Below are 21,123 nucleotides of genomic sequence, written 5' to 3'. Positions count from 1 at the left end.
TGCGGAGCCGCGCCGGGCTGAGGCGATGGAGGCGGCGGGCCCCGTAGGCGGCTCCTGCTTGGGGCGGGTGGTGGGTGCATGCCCACCATGGGATGGGGGAGCTCTGCTCTTCCTTCACAGCTCACCGTTACCTGCAGTCTTGGGCCTTGTCCACCACCTCAGTGGCCCATCCAGGTACCAGCACTTTTGTTCCCTTTAAAGCCTCCCTCGCTGAGGGAGGGCAGCAGAGAGAAGCAGGGGCGTGCGTTTGGTGAAGCTGCTGGCAGGCCGCTGTCCTGAGGTGTATTTGCCACCTCCATGAAGAACAGACTGGGGTCTCTGAGGGTTTCCTTGAGGAGAGTGGAAGATTTGGTGTTGTGCTGTGTCACTGGGTGGGATCCCAATGACGTGATCAGAAGCTGAAATGTGTGTGTGTGTGTGTTCATACATGCACTCATTGAGCAATGCATATAAAATCATAGAATCCCAGCTTGGTTTGTGTTGGAAAGGACCTCAAAACTCACCCAGTCGCGGCCCCTGCCACGGGCAGGGACCCCTTCCACTAGAGCAGCTTGCTCCAAGCCCCTGTGTCCAACCTGCCCTTGAACACTGCCAGGGATGGGGCAGCCACAGCTTCTCTGGGCACCCTGTGCCAGCGCCTCAGCACCCTCACAGGGAAGAGCTTCTGCCTTATCTCCAACCTGAACCTCCCCTGTTTCAGTTTAAAATATGATGTGTTTAAAATAGGTTGCTTCTGGTAGCAGCAGGGTTATTGGCCCAGGTTTGCTCAATGTGGTGAATTGGCCTTGCAGAAATCCTTACGCTGTGCAGTTAGTTCAGGTACTCAAGCACGAGGATTTTGAGGATTTTAAGTTAATTTACTAAAGAGAAGTCTCAGCTGTAACCCCAAGTTCAGTGTGCAGTCAATTTTGGAGAAATCAGTGTTTTTTTTCAAGGGAAGGAGAGCAGTTTTTCTGTGTGAGAAGCAACACTACTTGAGTTGCTTGGTAGCTGGGTAACTGATGGATACTTGAAAATGTGCTATGTGGGACTTACTTATAAATAAATGTTGAAAATAGTCTGGGTTCTGGTTATAAGATGATTTCAGTTTGGCCAAATATCTTGTGCTGGTTGCCTGCTACTGACATTAGACCCCCTCAGGTTTACTCACACAGGTACTCATGTTCCATACAGGCATTTGCAGCATTGTCACAGAGTTGTTAAAGGTGACACAGAAGCTCAGAAGGTGAGTTCTGTTGATCCCAGTTATGGTGCAGAAGGGATCTGCTTTACCTGTGACTTTGGTAACTGTGGAGTGAGATGGACAAGTTGCAAATGGTTCCTAAGAAGCAAAGAATTGCCTGGACACAAATCTGTGTTCTCAGACCAAGATCTGCTAATTAGTTTCTTGTAGATTTGACAGTTCTGTGTTTGAAGATCTAAGTTTCTCTGTGTACAGAATGTGAGCGATACGGAAGTGTGAAATGTGTTATTTTTGACTGCCTCTAGCTGCCTGATAACACAGAAGAGCTGTTAAAAGTGGACCAAAACATGAGCTGAGCGGAATAACAATTAGGATTGAGTTTTACCAGATGTTGTTAACTCGGGATCTCATTACAGAGTTTAATAGTCAAAGCCCGCACAATTATGGATAATTTAAAGTTCTGTAGATAAAGTGTGACTTCTACATTTAACAGTAATTGAGAACACCTACACTTGGAATCTTTCAGGCACCTGTCTTACTCCTTATATAAGGAACTGGTGACTCTGGTGGGTGATGGTGGTGCTGGTTCTTGAGGAGAAGCCTGCCAAGGGATTGGGGGTGGGAGAAGTGGCTTTGGGAAGGGGGCTGTGGGTAGAGGCAGAGTGTGAGCACAGCATGACAAAAGGAGAGGCGTATTTTAACACTCATTTGTGTACATGCATTGTTAAACAAAGCACCTTTGAAGGATTTTGTCTATACAGACTATAAACCTTAAATACTGGTCTTATCATGTGCTTAATGTCTCCATGGGATTCTGTCTTTGTAAATCCCAGTTCTCAGATAGAATCACAGAATCAACCAGGTTGGAAACACCTTTGATGTCATCATGTCCAGCCATTAACCTAGGAATAGTTATGCAGTTTGTCAGGTACAGCTGAATGTTGCTGCCTGGGTCCATATGAAGCTCTCTCTCTTAAGCTACAGCCTGTTACTAATCACTCTCCAAAACTGGGAGCCAGCTAGGTAAGACAAGCAGGGCGAAGTAATTCAGAGCTGAAATCTTGCCCAAAAGACTGGCATGAATGAAACAAATGAAGCAAATCTGTTACATTTTGGACTAGCAATACAATTCTGTTGGCCTTTTCTCCAGAAACTTAGTTGCTGCTTTGAAGATTTGCATTGTCATGGAGCCTTATCTTGTCAGATAAGAACCAACAGATAGTTGCTGCTTTGAAGATTTGCATTGTCACAGAGCCTGATGACTCCCACCAACATCCCTGAACTCTGATCCACTGGTTGTTAGTGGCTCTCAAGGCTGAAGAAACATTTCGGTTGGACTGCTGCATGCAAGCTTGGAAGTAGCAGGGTGGAAACCTGGGTTTCCATGGCTGATAGTGTTCCTGTGTGGATCCGCAGTGGTTCTTTCAGAGGGCCAGTCTCTTCCTTCCCACTGGTGTATGCTGCCTTGAGGGGAGCTCTTTTACTGGCCTTTTATTTTGGCACTGTAGAAACTAGAGTAATCAAATTGAATGAGAGTGATGCAGAAGACAAGGGACGTTGCTTCTCAAATCTTCATTCTGTTTCTTGACTGATGATGGCAAACTGATACTGGGTGCAACACACACATCCTTCTGGAGTCAGTGGTGGTTGGTGTCTTGCTTGCTCTCTTAAGAAAAGTTACCCAAGTTTTGTCTTACTTCTTTTTAATTTGGATCGCTTTATGGCTCTAGTCCAGATCATCTTTGTTGTCATCTTATCTTTAGGACAGTATGTTTCTTACTTGCTATCTATGAGTTCAGTGTTCTGTAGCCATTAGCAGGCAGTTTTCCTTTACCCCTTTGATGTGTTCATGCATGCTACAACTAGGCCAATATTAACACATTTGTTACAAACCTTTAGAGTACCAGTCACTCACTAGTGTTGGTGAAGGAAACTCAGCAAGAAACTTTTCTGTGAGCTGAGGCACTTGCCCAGAGTTCCTGAACTGATTTTCAGTACAGCCGAGTCTGTGTTTGGAATAATACAGTATTTGGGTTTTAAACTACCTGCTCTTTAGCAACTGAAACTCCTTTTTTTCTAGTTGGTCATTAGGAAATGTTACTACATATGTACTCTGCAATGAGGCAGTGGCTGTCCAAATAGATGAGGGGGGGAAAAAAGCATTTCTTTCCCTTAAGGTTTGTGTTGTTAGGCAGAAAACAGACCTGGTTTTCCCAAGGCTTCAGGACGACAACAGCTCCTTACCCTCTCAGTCTAAACTGGTTTATCTACAGGTGAGACACTGAGTATATTTGTATACTGAGTAACTGCAGAACATCAGTTTCCATTCTTATCAAACACAAACATTTACCACAGGCTGGATCCAAGGTCTGCTGAGATCTGTGGTGCTCTTAAAGTGTGACAGAACTGTGGCAATCTCCTAAGTTTTGTATTTTCTTCACAACTAAGTGTTTCTTTTAAATAAAGGAAAACACCAACACATTACTGCTTTGCTTTACTCCCCAGCTCAGGTGTGCTGACTCCTTAATACACTTCGCAGCTGTAGTTCCTGTCAATGAGGAAGCTGAAATGATTTGGCATTAATTCAGGTGAGGAATCAAAACACAGAAGTCAATGTGCAGTTAATGAATACTTTTAAACTTTTAATGGACATATTCCATATAAAAATATTGTGTGTAGTATCTCATAGCAGTTGATCTGGGGGAGCCTCTCCAGGGGCAGTGTCCTACTTGGTGTAAAGAAGAGAGGCAATGCAGGTAGCCAGATGAAGGAGTTAGGTGAGAGGAACTGTTTCTGTGCTGAATAAATGGGGAATTTGGATGGTCCTGAGCTTTGAGAGCCCTTGCCCTTGGCAAGCTGCAGACTCACAAGTAGGAGTGTTGATTGTGCCTCTTCCTCTCCAATGCAGTGTGCAACTTAAAATGGTATCAACTGACATCCCCTTTTCCCAGTCCCTGTGCCACAAGCACTTGGGCAGTGATGGGGGTTCAAGTGGTAATGTGTGTTAAAGCCTCTCTCATCCCCTGAGGCTGGGCACCCACTCCCTGAGGTAGCAGTCCTTCTCCCCCACACTCTCCCAAGAAAAGGTGTAAGAGTGGGAAAAACACAGCCATGGGATTTTCACAGGACATAATCTCTCAGATTCAGATAATGTTCTGCAGTGCTAATCAGGAGATGACACAAGAACAAAGTGACAAAAGCAAACTGATGAGACAGCTTTGCAGGCAGGACCAGTCCATTGTTGGTTCAGGCTATAGCAGTGATGTGGGTCTCTTTGTGGCAGGAGGTGAGCAAGTCCCTGTTAGACCTCCAGTAGAATTTAGGAGTGCAGCAAAGCACCACAGAGATGACCACCCCCAAAGCAAGCATGAGACAAACCACCCATTTTATCAGCCCAGAGTATATAAAGGGGAGGATGAGGATGGTGAGGATCACCCCCAGCAGCAGGAGCAGCACAAGTCTCTGCACAGCCAACCTGTTGTCTGCTGGAACGCTTTCATCTCTGTAGAGCAAGTCTTGGCTGGTCCGAGTCCAGCTGTTGCTGGCTAGTCCTATGGCAGAGACATGCACCTCAGGATGTGAACTGGGCATTTCCAAGTGCTCCATGATGTCTTCTTTGTTCTGAAGCGTGCGGATGAGTCCTCCTGACACACAAGTGGCTTTTCGGCACAGGGGGCAGGTGATCATCCAGGCATTCCCGTCTTTCCTGAGGATGAGCTTGAGGCACACCGCGCAGAAGGCGTGCTGGCAGTCCAGGAGCTTGGGCACTCTGTACATGTTGTACTTGTTGAAGCAAACCAGGCAGTCCAGGTCAATAGATGTGGTTGAACATTGGTGGTTCAAACCGTGTCCTTCAGGACAGTTCCTGTTTGTTAGCACAAGAGACGCTGCGCTGGGACAGTCTCCTTCCAAAACTGCTGGTTCAGAGGCAGCAGGACTGGCTTGCTCCATGCCTGAAGGTCTCTCCAGTTCTTTAACACATTCTTTGGTGAATCCCAGGCTCTTCACATCCTCTGTTTGGGGTCCTGCTCTGCTCATTCCTGCAGCACATTCCACAGCAGGTGCAGGACTCTGTTTTTCAGCCTGTGGTGCTCCAGGAGCTGTGGATCCAAGGTCCTTGTTCAACTTGTCAGTAAATTTCTCCATGGAGATACACCTCGGTGCAGTTTTTCTCCACTTAGCTGAAGGATCTGCTGAGTTTCTGGCTCCTTTTATGTGTTGCTTTATCCCTGTTGTAGGCACGATTGGTTAGTGACAGCTTTCAGCATGTTGTGCTCCTCCAATATGATGTTTTTATGAGATGAGGACCAGAGTTAATCAGTAACTTCGTGGCCAAGACATTTTACAAGGGCTGGTAATCTCACTGAGCAATTCCTGTCCAGAAGCAGACCCCATGGCATTAGCAGGCTGCAGCTTTGCTCACTGTGATAGTCAGACTCTATGATTATTACTAAATGAGTATTTTATGTTGAACGCAGTTTAATTGGTCTCTACGCAGTGCTTTGCTTGCCAGTAGGGGGCTCGGGAGAATGATTTGCTAACACTGGTTGTAGGGCTTTGATTAGAGAGAGCAGAATGACGAATTCTGAGCTCTCTGGGTAGGAAGTCTGCTCTTGCTTTAGCAACACCCACTGTCCTCGAGCTGTTACTCTGCAGCACAACAGAAAGATTGAGATTATCAATGTTGAGTGTTGAATGTCTGATTATTACTAACTTTTATCTGAGGAGCATCCATGATGGAGCATCACCAGAGGGCTGCAGGTGCAAGCCAAAGCATGACGTAGGCTCATGTAGGGTCTCACAGGGTGCATGAGAGAGCTGGAAATTAGAAGTAAGGTTCATGTCCTGGTAGGACCATCTTTACTGGCATTCACAGGACCTGGTGTGCTCAGGAATGGCCTGTTGATAGGTGGGTTTGTGAATATTCATCTCATCTGAAACAAATAACGCTGGATCACAATCCCTCAGTCTCTAATTTCTTTCTACCTTTTTATTTTGAGGGGTAAAATGCAGCTGGGTTCTCAGTAAGAATCCTAAGGAAGGCAAGAAGGTAGAAAAGGGTCACTAATACTGAAAAGGGTCACTAATACTGAAAAGCTGGATGAGGTCATCATTCCTGGTAGAAGATACCCCATACTGTGTCTGTGCCCTCAGATGCACCCAAGCACTCAGGCTAACACTGTGCCTCCACGTACCAGCCACTCCCCCCACCAGAGGAACAGCAGAAAGAAATGGAACAACTGCAATTTAGGAGGGCAAGGCGTTCAGGAAGAGACTAATCTCCTGAACCAGAGATTAGATTAGGGGATGAGGTGAGAAGAGCTTGTTCTCTGCTGAGAAATAGTAGGAGCTTTGTCGTAAGCAAGCTTCATAAAAGTGCTTGGGCGTTCCTGCTGTATTTCTGCTGATGTGTTTGATGGACTTGTGGGTGACTCCAAATTATTAGGAGCCTGAAGGTCATAGAACCAGACTGGTTTGTGTTGCAAGGGACCTTAAAGCTCATCCAGCCCCAACCCCTGCCACGGGCAGGGACCCCTTCCACTAGAGCAGCTTGCTCCAAGCCCCTGTGTCCAACCTGGCCTTGAACACTGCCAGGGATGGGGCAGCCACAGCTTCTCTGGGCACCCTGTGCCAGCACCTCAGCACCCTCACAGGGAAGAGCTTCTGCGTAAAAGCTCATCTCAGTCTCCCCTCTGGCAGGTTAAAGCCATTCCCCTTGGCCTGTCCCTACATCCCTTGTCCCAAGCCCCTCTCCAGCTTTCCTGCAGCCCCGTCAGGCACTGGAGCTGCTCTAAGGTCTCCCCTTCAGGAGCTTTCTCTTCTCCAGGCTGCCCCAGCCCAGCTCTCTCAGCCTGGCTCCAGAACAGAGCTGCTCCAGCCCTTGCAGCATCCCCATGGCCTCCTCTGGACTTGCTCGTGCAGGTCCAAATTCTTTCACTTGCAGAAGTGAGACTCACTTGCAGTGCAGGAATGGCTGAAAGCCGGCTGGTGAGCTGCAAGACTCATTTATGTTTAAAACCAGGAGAATTTTCTGTTGGATTTCACAACATTTTACTTTATTAGTAAGTTGAAGCTGTTACAAGATCTGGGAACGCAGCAGCCAGACCTGCCACTTCTACAGTGCTTTAGAAGCTTCAGATGCAGTCTTGTCAGTTCCAAAATGGAAATGTCTTAAAATGTACTGATTCTTAATTATTAGAACAGCATGAAACCATCTCACAGATGTTGGGAAGATGGAACAGACACCAAGAGGGGGCAACTGCACTCGTGATTGGAGGAGTTTGAAACCAGGTGGGATGAATCCTGTTGTGGGAACTTGGAGCTGTTGGAGACACGGTTATTTTGCTACAGACCTCTGTGAGGATGGCTCACTGGAGGGAATGGGAAGCATGTTGTGTTGGTGAGTCCTCAAGCTTTTTGGGGACCCCAAGGGTGGAAGTGTGATCTTGTTGGGGGCTTAGGAAGCCACAGCTGTGCACGCAGGCTGTGGTTTCGGCACCGCTGTTCCAACGCTGTGGTCCCTCTGCCCTGGTTTCAGTTGTTCCGTGTAGATACCAGTGATAGTCCTGTGAGCTGCCTTCTGTGCTCAGACTGTTGTGACAACAGGCTCTTCCCAGCAGAGTGAGTCAGGAATAACATGTAATTCCAGTCTGCTCATGGTTGAGGATGGATTCTCCAGCTGCCCACTGTGGTGGAGCATGAGGATGCAGGGAATCCTCCCCAGGTGCTGCACTCTGGTCGAGCCCCATCTTTGTGCTGTGCCCCTTCTCTAGCCTGGCAGGTTCTGGGGGATCTGGGACACGAGGGCTCCACATGGGAGGTGTGTTACACTGACTTGTTCCAGCTGTGCTGGCCCACCAGCCACGTTCCCGTGGTGCCTCCTCATGGGTGGGCAACTGTCGTCTCGTCCTTCATCTCCTTTTCCAGTTCCTGTCGGTGTGGTTGGTTGGCATGGAGTGGACACGGCCTGCAGAGACCTCCTGCTCGGGATGGAGAAGACAGTGAAGGTCCCCACACATGGGTGGATGCAGCGGTGGGATGGAGACGTGCTGGGGCAGCAGGGAGACGCTGGGGGGCTGTGGCTGTGATCCCAAGGGAAGCCCTCTGCTTCCCCTGCCTCACTTTCCCTCCCGAGCCTAATCCAGCTCCTCCTGGAGGGCTCCACCAGGGGGCAGCAGCGCGGAGGGCGGCGCTCTGGCCGCCCGGTGCAGCTCTCAGTAGTGCTGCGGCCACGTGAGGGACTGTTGGCGCAAGCGCAGTGCGATGTCCCGTAAACCGGCGGCCAAGGCCCGGCCCGGTGCCGCTGCCGCAGCCGGGCGGGCGCGCAGGTCCCGGCAGAGCCCCGGCAGGCAGGGCCCGGGCCCCGGCCCCGCACCGGGCGGCGGCGGCGGCCTCGCACGGCAGCTCTGGGCCCTCGGCCTCAAGCTGCGGGAGGTGCCGGGCGATGGGTGAGCACCCCAGGCCGGCGGGTCACGGGTGGTGGCAGCCCGTGTCCGCGGCGTTGCGAGCGGTCCCCGCGCGGTGGAGCGGGGCCGGGGCTGCACAGCAGTGAGGGTTCCCCCGGTGCACCCCGCGGGTCAGGAGGCTGTGCTGGGGGGCTGTGCCCCCTCGGGCTGCTGGTCCCAGGCCTTACCGCGGGGGGCTGGGGCTCTGCTGGCATGCCGAGTGTGCAAGGGGAGGTGCAGAAGTACGGGGCGTTAGAGTTGTCTGCTGAGGGATTGCTGAGTGGGTCATGGGGCTGCCCTTGGCTGCATTGTGTCCTTTGGATCAGTGTCTCTTTAAGACAGCCGAGCCCTGCACTGTTCATCAGTACAGCAAAGAGAGAGGGTCCAGAGGGACACAAAAACGATCCAAGGGATGGAGCACCTCTGCTATGAGGAAAGGCTGAGGCCTGGGGTTGTTAAGCCTGGAGAGACTCCAGGAGACCTTGTGGCGGCCTTTCACTTCTTAAAAGGGGGCCCATAAGAAAGATGGAGAGAGCCGTTTTAGCAGGGCCTGCTGTGACAGGATGAGGGGTAATGGGTTTAAACTAAAAGAGGGAGGTTCATGCTGGATGTGCAGAAGAAATCCTTTGCACTGAGGGTGGTGAAGCACTGGCACAGGTTGCCCAGGGAGGTGGTGGATGCCCCATCCCTGGAGACATTCCAGACTAGCCTGCATGTGGTTCTGGCAACCTGGTCTAGATGAAGATGTCCCTGCTCATTGCAGGGGCTTGGACTGGATGAGCTTTGAAGGTCCCTTCAACCCAAACCATTCTGTGACTCTTGCTGACCTTGACTTCTGCTGTTGGAGCTGACATTACTTCAACACCTTCTCTTCCTACAAGGAGTTCCACCAGTAGCAGCCAACAAAAAAACAAGTGATAGTGCTGCTTCACATTCATATCCATGGGCAGAAAGAGCAGCTCTTGCCCTTGAACACCATACTCTCTGCTGCTGGACCAGTCTTTTGTTCAGCAGTGTGCTCCGAGCTGTGTGTTGCACACACCAACCTCTGCTTTCTCTCTTGTAGCAACTGTTTGTTTCGGGCCCTGGGGGACCAGCTCGAGGGGCACTCGCGGAACCACCTCCGCCACCGCCAGGAGACGGTGGATTACATGATCCAGCAGCGGGAGGACTTTGAGCCCTTTGTGGAGGATGATGTGCCCTTTGAGAGACATGGTATGGTCTGCACAGGGCACTGATGGAAGGGGTGTTGTGTAATGTGGTTACATCTCATGGGAGTAGCCTCTTACCAAAGAGTTCCTCATCCCAGACCTGTGGTAGGGCTCCTCATTAATGTTTAGAATCAGTGAGTTTACTTTTGGGTCTTTTATGTTTCTGTAGAAAGATGAGCTGTTAAACATGCATTAACTGGTGGTGTTGGTCAATAAGAAGCTCCCCATGACCTGGCTTCAGTGTGTGCTTGAGTCCAGAACCCCTCTGTGTGCTGGGCTGCACCCCCAGAGCGTGAGCAGCAGCTCAGGGAGGGGATCCTGCCCCTCTGCTGTGCTCTGGGGAGAACCCCCCTGCAGCCCTGATCCAGCTCTGGGGCAGCAGCACCAGAGGGAGGTGGAGCTGTTGGAGCGAGGCCAGAGGAGGCCATGGAGATGCTGCGAGGGCTGGAGCAGCTCTGCTCTGGAGCCAGGCTGAGAGAGCTGGGCTGGGGCAGCCTGGAGAAGAGAAGGCTCCTGAAGGGGAGACCTGAGAGCAGCTCCAGTGCCTGAAGGGGCTGCAGGAAAGCTGGAGAGGGGCTTTGGACAAGGGATGTAGGGACAGGCCAAGGGGAATGGCTTTAACCTGCCAGAGGGGAGACTGAGATGAGCTCTTAGGCAGAAGCTCTTCCCTGTGAGGGTGCTGAGGTGCTGGCACAGGGTGCCCAGAGAAGCTGTGGCTGCCCCATCCCTGTCAGTGTTCAAGGGCAGGTTGGACACAGGGGCTTGGAGCAAGCTGCTCTAGTGGAAGGTGTCCCTGCCTGTGGCAGGGGTTGGAGCTGGATGAGCTTTAAGGTCCCTTCCAACCCAAACCAGTCTGATTCCATGAAATTAGTCTTGGAAATTGTTTAAATTTAGGAAAATCTTGGTGAAACAAAGAGAAGCAGAAAAAGCCAAGGAGTCAAAACCTGGTGTTTTCACAAGGAACTTGAAGGAAAGGTCTGTCTTTCCTTGAATACTGGTGGGTGTTGAGTGGCTGATTTCTGTGGGTTCCCTTTTCTCCTTGACACTTGATATTTCACAGAGGTATCCCAGGGGAAGTTCCAAAGCAGAGACAAACCCAGCCTTTGTTCTAACAGCTTCGGGGATGTGCCAATTCTCATGCAGGTAATGCATGAAAGCACTTGGTTACTTAGCATGTGGCTGTCTTCCCTCTGCACCACCACAGAGCTGATGGCCTTGCATAATCTAAGGGTTTACTGTGGGGTTTGGAGGTTTCTGTGTCCAGTTAAGGCACATTAGCTTCAGTTGCTGCCAAATCCTTGCCTCAGAAGTCAGTTCTTCCCAGCTAGGATTTCCTTTCCAGAATTTCCTGGGCTTGTGTTGAAATTTACATTCCTCACTATCCCTCCAGTGCTTTTGGAAGTGTCAGAAAAGAGGTTTCCAACTCTTCTGAATGTTTTTTCCTTTAGTTTTCAATCTAGCAAAGCCTGGTACCTTTGCTGGCAATGATGCTATTGTGGCCTTTGCAAGGAACAATCAAATGAACGTGGTTATTCATCAGCTCAACGCCCCACTCTGGCAGGTGAGAAACCAGACCTCTGTATTTTGGCCTAATTTTTAGCTGATGACTAAATAGTGTTAAAACTTCGTGATTTATTAAAAGAGAGCAGTCAGTAGCTGGGCTTAGCTGGGCAGGGTGTAGAGCTGAGCTTGATTTTCAGTCCTGGGGGTGGAAAACACTCCAGGTTCTCAGAGAGAATGAAAGACGCCAGTGAATGCATGAAAGGCAAGTATGTGGTGACAGAGCAGTGTGTTTAATTTGGTTTTAAGCTGCTGGCTTCAGTGGTATGTTTCTGCCTCCTGAAGATCAGACTATGTATGACATGACTTTTCTGACAGGAATTTGAGCCAGGCTTAAGGAAGCCTCTGTACAGTAAGGTTCAGGAATAGGGAAATGGAGGTATTGCAGAGCAGTCCTTGCAGGGTCCATCGGTTCTGCATGGGGTTTGGAATGAGGTTTCTGACAGGTTCTGGGCTGGGCAGAAGAGGAAAGGCAGTGTTTAATCAGCTTCTGGAAGGGACTGTGCAGTGGGGTTTCCTCTGACAGAGGCACTGGAACAAGTGATCCACCAGGTTCTTCCTATTCCCCTTCTGTTGCTTTATGTGTGGAATGGGTCCATGCTCTCTCTGCCTGTTCCCTGAGCAAGTGAGAACCTGCGAGTCAGGACTGTGTCTGGCCCCAGTTTACAGACAGAACCAAAGCAGTACATAGATTAAACACAGCAATAAAGATAAAAGACCACAGGGAAGCTCTCAGTGGTGTCTTAAATACGTCTGAAACAGTGTCAGGTGGATTCCAGAGCCCAAATGAGTTTAAACTCTTATTTCTGTGGCAGCCATGGTCAGTAAGACAGATAAGTAATACTCAGCTGCTTGCCCTGTGAGTGTTTGGAGGTGTTGACCCTGCAGGAGAGTTCCTGGGGCTGCAGTTCGTGTTCTGTTACTGCTCTGAACTGGACACTCACCTCAGTGTACTTAAATCTTATCATTAGTTTTCCATGTCCTCTTGCATAACTTAAACTCTTTCTTCCCCTCCCCATTCATTGACCTTTCCAGGGCTGCAAATACAGAGTTTGTGATGAGGTTCTGTTTTACCTGAGTGTAGTCTTGCAGGGAAGGGTTGTCTTAGGCTCTTGAGAATGGTGTAGGTGGTAGAGCTGTTAGTAGCTGGAACATAGCGTCTCTTACCTACACAGGATACATCAGGACATCACGAGGTAGTGACGGTGTTAGCAAGTTGCTAGACTTGACTAACCCAGGCCACCCTTTTCTCTTCATTTTCTATACTTTGACATTTCCCCCCCCTTTCTTTCTGCTGTGGAGCCCCAGTAAAACTTTAGAAAGATGAGATTCCAAAGAGAGCATTTCCAGACAGGCAGTTCAGGAAGATGCATAAAGCAGATGCTCTGAATTTATCCATTGGTCCCAACTCTAAAGCAGATGGTGAGTTATCTTTTAATTTTAAGAGAACTGTTTGTATCCACCACAGCAGAGCTGGATTATTCAGGGCTTCCAGCTGTTTGTCAGACCTTGACCTGACCAGAAGCTCATGGGAGGTGGCATCTCCACATGGACTTCTTAGGGCTTTAAACACCCTTTACATCTTCTGATAGTGACTGTAAATGCAGAGCTTCAGGTCAGCTCAGACATACAGGTTATTTTATTAGCTTTTGGGATAATTCTCTACCTTCTTTCAGTGCTCGTTCCTTTTTTTATCTGCAGCTATCTTTTACTTACAGTTTCAGTGTGTTGTAGAAAGAGGCTTCACTGCTGAGAGCAAAATTGGCTGATTTTCAGGACAATCTTGCAAGAGCTTTGTGATGGTTTTAGATAACTGTTTAGGCTCTGGCAGAGGAGAGATGTTGAGAATAAATCTTAGCTGAGTTCCAACCTGCTGAATAACTTCATAGGATAAAAGGCAGGAGGGAAGTCTTGAGTTGGAACTTAAAGGTGAGCAAGGTGAAGGGAGAGTGTTGTGCAGTCTGAAGTTGCTAGTGCAGCACAAAGGCTGAAAGGTGACTTGGTGTGTGCTCTGTAAGGGGGATGAGCTGATTGCCCTAAAGCAAGTGTGTCTTGTCGTTTGCTTGCTGCCATCTTCTCCAGAGAGCTCTCAGATCTTTGAACTCCTGACAGGAAAGCAGAGGAGATCTGCAAACCCAGTGGAATTTTCTGTGTTCCTTGCAGCAGTTGGAACCCTCTGTAGCTCTCAGCTGCTGGTTTGAGACATGACAATCAGGGTAGGAATTATTCTTGCACCAGTACAGATGATAGAACAGGAATTCTTTACAGAAGCTGCTGTACTTGCTGCTGATGAAAGGGGAAATGACTTTGGGCACTCAGTGGAAGCTGGCACTGAAACATGACCAGAAAACTCCTGTAGGAGGTGTGGAAACTACTTTTGAGCTTTCCATTGAACTATTCTCACACCATGTTTGGTTTGTTATGATGTAACTGACCCAACGTTGTGTATCTGGCTTCAAACATCAGCCTTGAGCCTCTGTGCTCCCGGAGTCACATCTGGGTTATTAGACCAGCTCTTCCTGTTTACAGATTCTTCAGTAGCTCTCTTTGCTGCCATCACATTGTTTATCCTTTGCTTCAGAAAATGAATACTTTGCCAAATGTGATGCTCAAGTTGATCCCAAATCCTTATTTGATTTGCAATTGCTTTCCTTTCTTTAGATTCGTGGTACAGACAAAAGCAATGCAAGAGAACTGCACATTGCATATCGTGACGGAGAGCACTATGACAGTGTGAGGAGGATCAATGATGATTCTGAAGCTCCAGCCTATCTTCAGATGGAGGTTGGTTATGACAGAATGACCCAAATCAGCAGAGGGTCATAAATAAAACTGTTTCCAGTTGATTTCCTTTCTTGTTTGCATTGAGACTGTGAAATGAGTTTGGTCCCTGTGTGGAGCTGGAGACAGAAAAGCCCCTCAGGCTGTTGTTGCTAGAGGTGCCTGCTCTCCTGAGACAGGCTGTGAAGTGTTTCAGTTACTGGGCTGGAAATCTGGTCCTCTGATGTGGCTGTAGGTGTCTTGAAGCAACTTCACCTAGATTACACACTCATGCACCTCAAATGCAAAAGCAAAAGGAAGGAAGAAAAGGGCTGGAAATCATAGAATCCATAGAACCATAGAATGGTTTGGGTTGAAGGGACCTTAAAGCTCATCCGGTCCCAACCCCTGCCACAGGCAGGGACCCCTTCCACTAGAGCAGCTTGCTCCAAGCCCCTGTGTCCAACCTGGCCTTGAACACTGCCAGGGATGGGGCAGCCACAGCTTCTCTGGGCACCCTGTGCCAGCACCTCAGCACCCTCACAGGGAAGAGCTTCTGCCTAAGAGCTCATCTCAGTCTCCCCTCTGGCAGGTTAAAGCCATTCCCCTTGGCCTGTCCCCACAGGCCCTTGTCCAAAGCCCCTCTCCAGATTTCCTGTAGTCTCTTTAGGCCCTGGAGCTGCTCTAAGGTCTCCCCTTCAGGAGCCTTCTCTTCTCGAGGCTGAGATGTTCTCTGCACATTATTGTGGGGTATTGTAATAAAATCAATATGTCATTTAAAGAGCCAGTGATTGTTTCATAGTAGCCATGATCCTGTAGTACCTGAGAGCTTGCTCAGTGTGAAACGTTGTCAGTGATGGTGGAAGTCGCAGTTTCCAAGATACTTTGACCCAGGATATATCTGAGAAAAGTGTGCCACAATGATTAAAACTATTCTGATGTCAGCTGTTTTATTTCACTGCATATAATGAAATTGCTGCATGTTTGTGTGATCTTGGGTTTGCTTTTCTTGCAGTTGCTTTCCAAAAATGATTCAGGTACAAAGAAGGAAGAGAAGCCACAGAAGGAGGACTCTGAAGATGAAATTGAAGTTGAGATGGAAGATGCTGTACAAGAAGTGTGTAATGCAACTGGATGTTCAGTAAGTAGTGACAGCTTTTTTTGTGTTTAGTGTTCAAACCTTCTTGAGATGCTACAAAGTACTCCCCTTCGGACAGTTTAAGTACCACAGCCATAAATCAAGAAGCATTTCATCCTGGACTCAGCCCTTAAATGCAGATGAAATATGTGCTCTGTGTGGATAGCCGATCGTTTTGGGTGGTTTTTCTGCAGTCTCTCAGAGAACTCACTTTGAAACAAGTTCTGTAAGATCTGAAATCCTTGTAGCCTTCCAGTGTCTGAAGGGAGCTACAAGGGTGCTGGAGGGGGACTCTTCATCAGGGACTGTAGTGACAGGACAAGGGGTGATGGGTTCAAACTGAAACAGGGAAAGTTCAGGTTGGAGATGAGGCAGAAGCTCTTCTTCTATGATTCTGTGAAATCCTCTGAGGATGTCTGCAGTTGATCATACCAATGACTAGGTGATCTTTGGATCTTGGCCTGTGTTCCTGCACATTGCTGCTTGCACTGTGTGAATGCGTAGAACAGACAAGGCCAAGAGTGAAGTGGTTACACTGAAACTGATGTCTTCAGGATTTTAATAGTCCCCCTGACCTCTTTCAGGCTAGTTGAAAGGCCAGAAAAGCAGAGAGCAGCCCTCTCAGTGGTGCAGATAGTTATTAAATTAATGTAGGTCAGTGATTTGAACTCTCTTCAGCTTTAATCTTTCTCTTGTGGACAGGACATTGACTTGGTAAGCCAGGTTCTGGAAGTGGAAGACTACAATGTAGAATCTGCCATCTTTCAAATGAATGCAGTGAAGAGAATGAGTAAGTACATGGAGTTTGTCACCTGGTACTTCAGAGGAACACTGTCTGATGTCAGGGTTCACTGTCAACAGTGGTTCAACAGGGACAGCAGCAGCAGCAGCTGAAGCTTGCTCTTGGCTGTGCTGCTGCCTCAGCCTTCCAGTGCTCAGGAAGGTTGTTGGTGAGGGCAGGTTCAGTCCAGCTCCCAGAGCCACCCCTCTTCCAGAAATCCCAGAGAAAGGAATTGGCTGGCAGGGAAGCAGCGTCTGAGCAGAGTGTGTCTGTTGTTGGTAGGTACTGAGGAGCAGCACGATCCCCAGAGCACAGCTCAGGAAGCGCACAGCAGAACTCTGGGGGAAGAAAACGGAACTGGTTTGAGACTCTTTGGAAATCAGAGCTTGCCTCAAGGTGAAAGAGAAAACAACAAGGGACAGCCTAGATCCTACAAAGAGAACCAAGCTAGCAGAAACCCAAAGGTATGTGAAGGGGGGGTTACCAGGGGTTTGCACACCCTTTAACGATAAGGGGAATGCTTTGGGTTACTTAATCAGCAACTGTCTTCCCTTTGAATTAAAACCAGCCTCTGTTTACTGGATTTTGTTGCTGCTACAGCTGAGACTTCTCTGATCCAGACATTTAATAGAGACATGTGTTGCTTTCCCCAAAATGCCACGAGATAAAGTCCTGATAAGTAGTCTGGAATAAACGTTCCCTCGCAGCTGCGTTGCTGTGTGCTTATCTCCTTGCCAGTGTATTACTTTCCCCGCTGTGTGTTTTCAACTTTGTGCTTTCATCCTTCCTTTCAGGCATCTAAAAAACAAAAGAAGGAGGAGCAGAGACTGGAGAAGAAGAAGAGGCAGGAAGAGAGGCACCGACAAAAGGTCTTGGGTAACAAAAGTAACTGTCCAGTTAGTGGCAAGAGAGACACACACTCAACCAACCACGTCACCTTGGTGAAGGCCATAGGGGCGCTAAACATATGACTGTGTTCTGAGTGCTCTGGTGAGAAAAGCAAATAAAGCTGAGGAAGACAATCTGCCCTCAAGCAGATTTCCAAGAACTCCTTGTTATCTGTTGCTGCGGAGATCTCTAAGCACACATGAACTTCCTGTTTCCTCAGTTGTGGGGCAGTAATTCTGCATCAATCTGTGTGTGAGAAGAGTTGTTTGAACTTAACAAAAAGTAGAGACTTGGGTGTATGATTCTGGAGGTAGATGAAGGTGAGAACCATTTCTTCACCCAGCAGTGTCAGGTTTGCTCTGACACTTCTTGATGTGCTGAGATGATTTAGATTTAATGTAACTTTCTACTTGGGTTACACTTGGAGGAGCTTTATTTAATCTTGCTGTCAGGGAAAGCTTAACAATTCTCAGCTCAGGGGTTTGGTTTCTCTTCCTGTTTAAATAAAGCAAAGAGAATCCTAGAATCCTTTCCAAACCGAAGTGTGTCAGCCAGCACTGTGTCAACTGTGACATTCCTCTTTTCTTTCCCATGCAAGAATGCAGGGATGAGTTTTATTTTAATTAGAACTTCTTGTATTGCATAGGCTGTTGGAGAAGCGATTAATATGTGGAGGGAGAATGGGATTGCTGCATCCAGTTTGAGATGAGCTCAGTAATACCAGTGAACTCCTGAGACCACAGAGCCAGTTTACCCTGATGAGGTTGTAAAACACAACATGAGCAGGCATGAGGTTCCTGTTGAGTGTTATTACTTGGACATCAGGAATCTCATCTCCTTTGCCATACTCTGGAGCATTTGGGCTACTCCAGAGCTTTAATCCAAGCCAGGAGCTTGATATTTGTTAGTCTCCACATGGAGTTAATGTAGCCAAAGGCCTGGGAGCAAGGTTCCAAGCAGCAGTGCTCACTGGGAACTCTGCCTACTTCGCTCTTCATAAATCAAGCTTTTTCCAGGGTAGGATGTTTTCATCTTAAACCCCTCTTTGGTAAGTTCACTGAGCTCCATAGAATGTACAGCCTGAATCCTGTGATACTTTCTACTATAGGATTGTGAATATGGGCTGAAGCGTGAGGACTGTGGGACTTGGCCCTTGATTTATGGCTTGTGGTGTTTCAGCTTCACTCTGGATTTTAGGCTTGGCGTCAAACACTAAGCTTGAAGGAAGCACAACAGATAAGAGGAGACACCTCATCAGCCAGGGCAAAGATTAGAAACATCTTTCTGGAAGTAAGGAATGCTGCTTTTGACAAAATTCCATGTATTCTCTGAAGTTTCCAAATCAGCACAGAAATACAAATGCCTTTTCTGGCTGAACTGCCAAGATCTGAGCTAGTACTTCTTCATATGCTCTGCTACTGTTTATCCAGAGCAGTTGGAGAAAGAAAGGAAGGAGCTGTAAGTACTGGTGGCATAGGAGAACAGGCTTTAATGCTGGTGAAGAAGTTCCTTTGGTTCCTGTAATGAGCTTGGTGGAAATAAAAAGTAATACAAAGCAGCCCTTCTGCTTTATGGTGGGACATAGTGTCTGGCAAGTGAAGCAGTGGGTTACATGCTGCTCTGAGTGCCTGTGGTGGGCATGGGGGAAGTCTGTACTATTCCATAGGTGGGAAGAGCATGGATGAGCCTTGAATTCACAGTACTGTTCTTACGCTGTAAAGGAGTTAGGTGAAATCTGTTTCATGCCAACCTTAGCCTGTTGTTAGCACCGTTGCTTCCTGGCATTCATGTTCTCTAAGACAGTCACTTTCAGTAATGGAACCACAAGTCATGGCTGGAAGGGAGAAAGCACGAGTCGCTTCACCGGGGTGAGGAGCTGAGGACAGCCAGGTAATGGAGGTGAACATGTCACCTTTGTCTTGCCCAGCTGTGTTTTGCTTTGCAGGTGGGTTCTGCAAGTCTGAAAAGATACGAGCGTGCAGATGTTTGATGTTAATGAATCGCTTTTTTGTCTTCTTGAGGCAGAGCTGATAAAAGGATTATTGTTGCTTGGAGCCTGAAGAGCCATGAGGGGACTTATGCTGCAGACAGCAGGAAGAAAGCTGAGCTTTCCCGTGTGTGAAGGGACCTGCAAAACTCACCCTGCCCAGGACAAACATGAGCCTGCAAGAGCAACACCTCTTCAATGGCAAAGAGAGATGCTGACCGTCAGCTCAGGGACACCTGGAACCAAATCTGTGGCTGAAAATGCTTTCATTTCCGAGTGTAATATGATTAAAATCAATTTTTTCAAGCGGTGGTCTCCTCAGTCTGTTAGAGCAGTCCCATTCTCTTTGGTTTAGCCAGGATAACTTTGTACCTGCACAGATCCTCCATTCAAAGATGTTAAAGCTTTCATCCTGTCTGGTTTCTGTCTTTCCTTAAGAGGTTGAAATTTCCCCCTGCCCTTTTGACGTGTTTTTTTTAGGGAATACTTATGCAATGATCCTCAGGGATTTTGTGCTTTGTAAACAGGCCCTAGATTTTTCCTTGCAGGAGGAAGGGAGGCGAGGAACAAGAGAAGAGAAACATCCTGATTCATAGCCCGTGTTTACTCTTTGGTGGAGCTGTGCTTCGGAGCATGCGGTCATAGGACAGGCAGCACTGCGTGTTCCCTGGGTGTTCGAGCGTTGCTGCTGGTTCCCAGCTGCTGGATGACATCTTTGAGGGTCACGGGTGGGCAGAGGGCCAGGTGTGTGCTCAGTGCTGCTGGGGCTGCGCTGTCATGGGCAGCCTCGTGAAGGTGAGCTGCAGCACAGCAAAAAGCTGCTTTCCCTGCATCCCACCCAGCACCTTCCTCCCTGGAGGGCCACGGAGATGCTGCGAGGGCTGGAGCAGCTCTGCTCTGGAGCCAGGCTGAGAGAGCTGGGCTGGGGCAGCCTGGAGAAGAGAAGGCTCCTGAAGGGGAGACCTGAGAGCAGCTCCAGTGCCTGAAGGGGCTGCAGGAAAGCTGGAGAGGGGCTTGGGACAAGGGATGTAGGGACAGGCCAAGGGGAATGGCTTTAACCTGCCAGAGGGGAGGCTGAGATGAGCTCTCAGGCAGAAGCTCTTCCCTGTGAGGTGCTCAGGCACTGGAACAGGCTGCCCAGGGCAGGGCTGCAGTCACCGTCCCTGCAAGTGTTCACACACCGTGGAGGCAAGGCCTCAGTGCTATGGGTCAGTGGTGGCCTTGGCAGTGCTGGGAACGGTTGGAGTTCGTGATCTTGAAGGTTGATTCCATGATTCCATGAGCTCTCTCCGCATCCCAAAGCCCTTGATGGAACCAGAAAACGAGGTAAAAGGAGAAGCGGGTGCTTTGGAGTTACAAAGACACCGTGTTTACCATAGGAAGCATGAGGAAGGAGTAGGGATGCTGCTCGTGATGCAGTGGGGTCAGGTTAGCAGCCATATGCTGGGGTAAAACTCAAACAAAACACCCTAAAATCACCTTTGAGGACCCCCAGCTCTGCAGAGCACCTCTCTGAGGTGGCATTAAAGCCCAGCTGCCTCCCTGGCTCGTTGGTGCCCACTGGGGATCCCATGAAGCAGTGCTGAGGATGAGGTGGCTGCAGGAGCCCAGGCTGGGCAGAGCTGCCTGGCTCCATGAGGACCTGCTGGAGACACAGGGAAAGCCAAGCCCCACAGACCCCCCATGGGCTCCTCCATGGCCTCAGTGCCTGCTCGTTACCCAAATACTCGTTAGGAGCTGGTTTGGAGCTGTGTTATGGCCGTGAGTGGGGCTGGGTTTGGGGCTGGGTTTGGAGCTGGGTTTGGAGCTGGGTTTGGAGCTGGTTTGGGGCTGGGTTTGAAGCTGGGTTTGGAGCTAGTTTGGGGCTGTGTTATGGCTGTGAGTGGAGCTGGGTTTGGGGCTGGGTTTGGAGCTGGTTTGGAGCTGGGATTGAAGCTGGGTTTGGAGCTAGGTTTGGAGCTGGTTTGGGGCTGGGTTTGGAGCTGGTTTGGGGCTGGGTTTGGGGCTGGGTTTGGAGCTGGGTTTGAAGCTGGTTTGGAGCTGGTTTGGGGCTGGTTTGGGGCTGGGTTTGGAGCTGGGTTTGAAGCTGGTTTGGAGCTGGTTTGGGGCTGGTTTGGAGCTGGTTTGGAGCTGGGTTTGAAGCTGGTTTGGGGCTGGTTTGGAGCTGGGT

At 49.0% G+C, this 21,123-nt stretch overlaps 2 protein-coding genes across 11 annotated transcripts; one reads left to right on the top strand and one right to left on the bottom strand.

Moving 5' to 3' along the window:
• The first annotated feature begins 10 nt into the window (after positions 1-10).
• On the top strand, positions 11-19,259 carry OTUD3 (OTU deubiquitinase 3). Of its 10 annotated transcripts, none has more exons than XM_062622883.1 (10): positions 8,432-8,631; positions 9,695-9,843; positions 11,288-11,400; positions 14,061-14,183; positions 15,175-15,300; positions 16,000-16,087; positions 16,361-16,542; positions 16,873-17,068; positions 18,780-18,865; positions 18,992-19,259. In XM_062622883.1, the coding sequence occupies exons 1-8, from the start codon at positions 8,447-8,449 to the stop codon at positions 17,047-17,049; spliced, it is 1,143 nt and encodes a 380-aa protein (XP_062478867.1). In that variant the 5' UTR covers positions 8,432-8,446; the 3' UTR covers positions 17,050-17,068; positions 18,780-18,865; positions 18,992-19,259. The 10 variants fall into 10 exon arrangements, with proteins under 10 accessions (XP_062478870.1, XP_062478867.1, XP_062478866.1 ...); XM_062622882.1 differs by having other exon boundaries at positions 16,873-17,286; positions 18,780-18,856; XM_062622879.1 differs by having other exon boundaries at positions 16,873-17,286.
• On the bottom strand, positions 3,794-5,378 carry RNF186 (ring finger protein 186). Its single transcript, XM_062622867.1, has one exon. The coding sequence runs from the start codon at positions 5,327-5,329 to the stop codon at positions 4,430-4,432; it is 900 nt and encodes a 299-aa protein (XP_062478851.1). The 5' UTR covers positions 5,330-5,378; the 3' UTR covers positions 3,794-4,429.
• Positions 19,260-21,123: the final 1,864 nt, after the last annotated feature.

The sequence above is a fragment of the Pezoporus occidentalis genome, unplaced genomic scaffold, assembly GCF_034315485.1.
Source record: "Pezoporus occidentalis ecotype Australia unplaced genomic scaffold, CSIRO_AGI_Poc_V1 ctg249, whole genome shotgun sequence".
Taxonomy (NCBI): Eukaryota; Metazoa; Chordata; class Aves; order Psittaciformes; family Psittacidae; genus Pezoporus; species Pezoporus occidentalis.
The sequence above is the reverse complement of the archived record's forward strand: the minus strand, read 5'-3'. Positions and strand labels throughout refer to the sequence as shown.